Source organism: Tupaia chinensis, unplaced genomic scaffold (assembly GCF_000334495.1).
Source record: "Tupaia chinensis unplaced genomic scaffold, TupChi_1.0 Scaffold144168_1, whole genome shotgun sequence".
Classification (NCBI taxonomy): domain Eukaryota; kingdom Metazoa; phylum Chordata; class Mammalia; order Scandentia; family Tupaiidae; genus Tupaia; species Tupaia belangeri.
The window spans coordinates 263020-264692 of NW_006204024.1; the positions used below are offsets into that span (position 1 = coordinate 263020).

General features: G+C 63.1%; 1 protein-coding gene across 1 annotated transcript in view; it reads right to left on the reverse strand.

The window, feature by feature from the left end:
- The window catches only part of HMCN2 (hemicentin 2), a 170726-nt gene that overhangs the window by 48144 nt on the left and 120909 nt on the right, over positions 1–1673 (reverse strand). Inside the window, 3 exon segments of the mRNA XM_014583202.2 lie at positions 464–577; positions 738–899; positions 1572–1668. Coding sequence (XP_014438688.1) covers positions 464–577; positions 738–899; positions 1572–1668 — 373 coding nt within the window.

The window sequence follows — 1673 nt, forward strand, 5'->3', positions numbered from 1 at the left end:
CCCCACAGGGCCGCATAGCGGCTCCAGCAAACCAGAGTGGAAGCCCCACCCAAGGCCGCGAGCGGCCAGGACCCAACAAGGTGGCCACACACGAATGAGTGAGCTGGCCCCAGGGCTGGAAAGAACTTCCGGCCAGATTCGGTTCATGGCACCCTGGACCAGCTTTCCCCATGAGGATTCCAAAGACCAAGACCACGGACCACTAGCCACAGAACTGCTAGCCATAGGCTCCATGCTGCTGAGAACCTTGCAAGCCAACAGGCCCGGGGAGGGCCCTTCCCGCCAAGCTCTTGGGGATTGTCCCGCTGATCCCCAGCTCAGTCGCTTTCATCCAAGCTGGGGAGCTGGTGGGTGCAGGAGCCTCAGGCTGGCTGCCCTCTCCTTCCTGTTCTGCCCGAGGGCTGTGGCCTGTGGGCCAACTGAGGGAGGTGGGAAGGTGTGGTGGGGACAGGCACCGACGTACCCAGCACGCTGAGCTGCACCAGCTTCTGGTCCCGGCCGGCAGCATTGAGGGCCTCGCACATGTACGTCCCTGAGTCCGAAGGCTGTACTCGTGCCAGCTGCAATGTGTGGGTGCCTGTGGGGGGACAGCCCCTCGCACCAGCAACCTGGCCCACCCCCACGCCCACGCCCCCACTCCTAAGCTCCTCCCGGACTCACAGCCCCGCCCAGGTTTGGAGAAGGAGCTCTCTCCCGAAGCACCCTCAGAGCTGGGCCTGAAGCCTCGGTTTACCCACCAGGTAGGAGGAAGATCTCGCCACCCAGAGAGAGGGCCTGGCCATCCTTGTACCACGTGACCTCAGGGCTTGGGTGGGCTCGGACATCGCACGGGAGGGAGATGCTGCTGTTGAGGATGGCCGTGACCTGCTCCGAGTTCAGGCCTACGATTCGTGGTGGGACTGGCCGCGGCCCCAAGGAAAAATAAAGCTGTGAGAAGGCAGGGCAGAGCTCCGCCGAGCTCCCGGTTCTGCGCCCATGCATCCTCAAAAACCCCGCACAGAAATCTGCAGTGGGGCTTGCAGATCAGAGAGGGAGTCACTTCTCCATAGCAGTCAGCGATGGAGCAAAATACCAATTTGGGTTGAGTCCATGGCCTTGCGTGCTCCAGACTGTCACCCTCCGGCCCGAGGCCACAGCTGGGGGTGGAGCTCACGGCCATGGAGGTGCAGCCCACATGAGAATGCAGAGGTCAGGATGTGGCCCCCAGGGGGAGACCCCACCAGAGCGACCTCCTTACAGTATTCTCACAGCTGTAGGCTGGGATGACCCCCAGCTCTGCAAGGAGCAGTCAGCCCAGGAAGGCACTTGGCCCACACCAGGTACACAGGGGTGCTCAGCAAAGGTGCTGCAAGGCCCCGGAAGTTGCTTGGCCCCCTCTGAAGCTGCATATAACCAGCTGGGGTTGACACACCGGTGATCAGGCTCCCACATGCACTCTGGCTCTGGGTATGGCTGGTGCCAGACTGGGACCCCTGCACTCTGAGTGCGACCCCCAGGACACTGGGAGCACCAGCTGGAGCCCTCAGGAGGGATGAGGAGCCCACAGAGGCTGCCCGTTCAGCCCCGCTCACCTTGGACCCTGAGGGTAAAGAGCTTCTCGGTGGAGCCCGCCTGGTTCTCAGCCACGCACATGTAGCTGGCGGCATCCGTCACCTCTGCCGTGGAGACCTGCG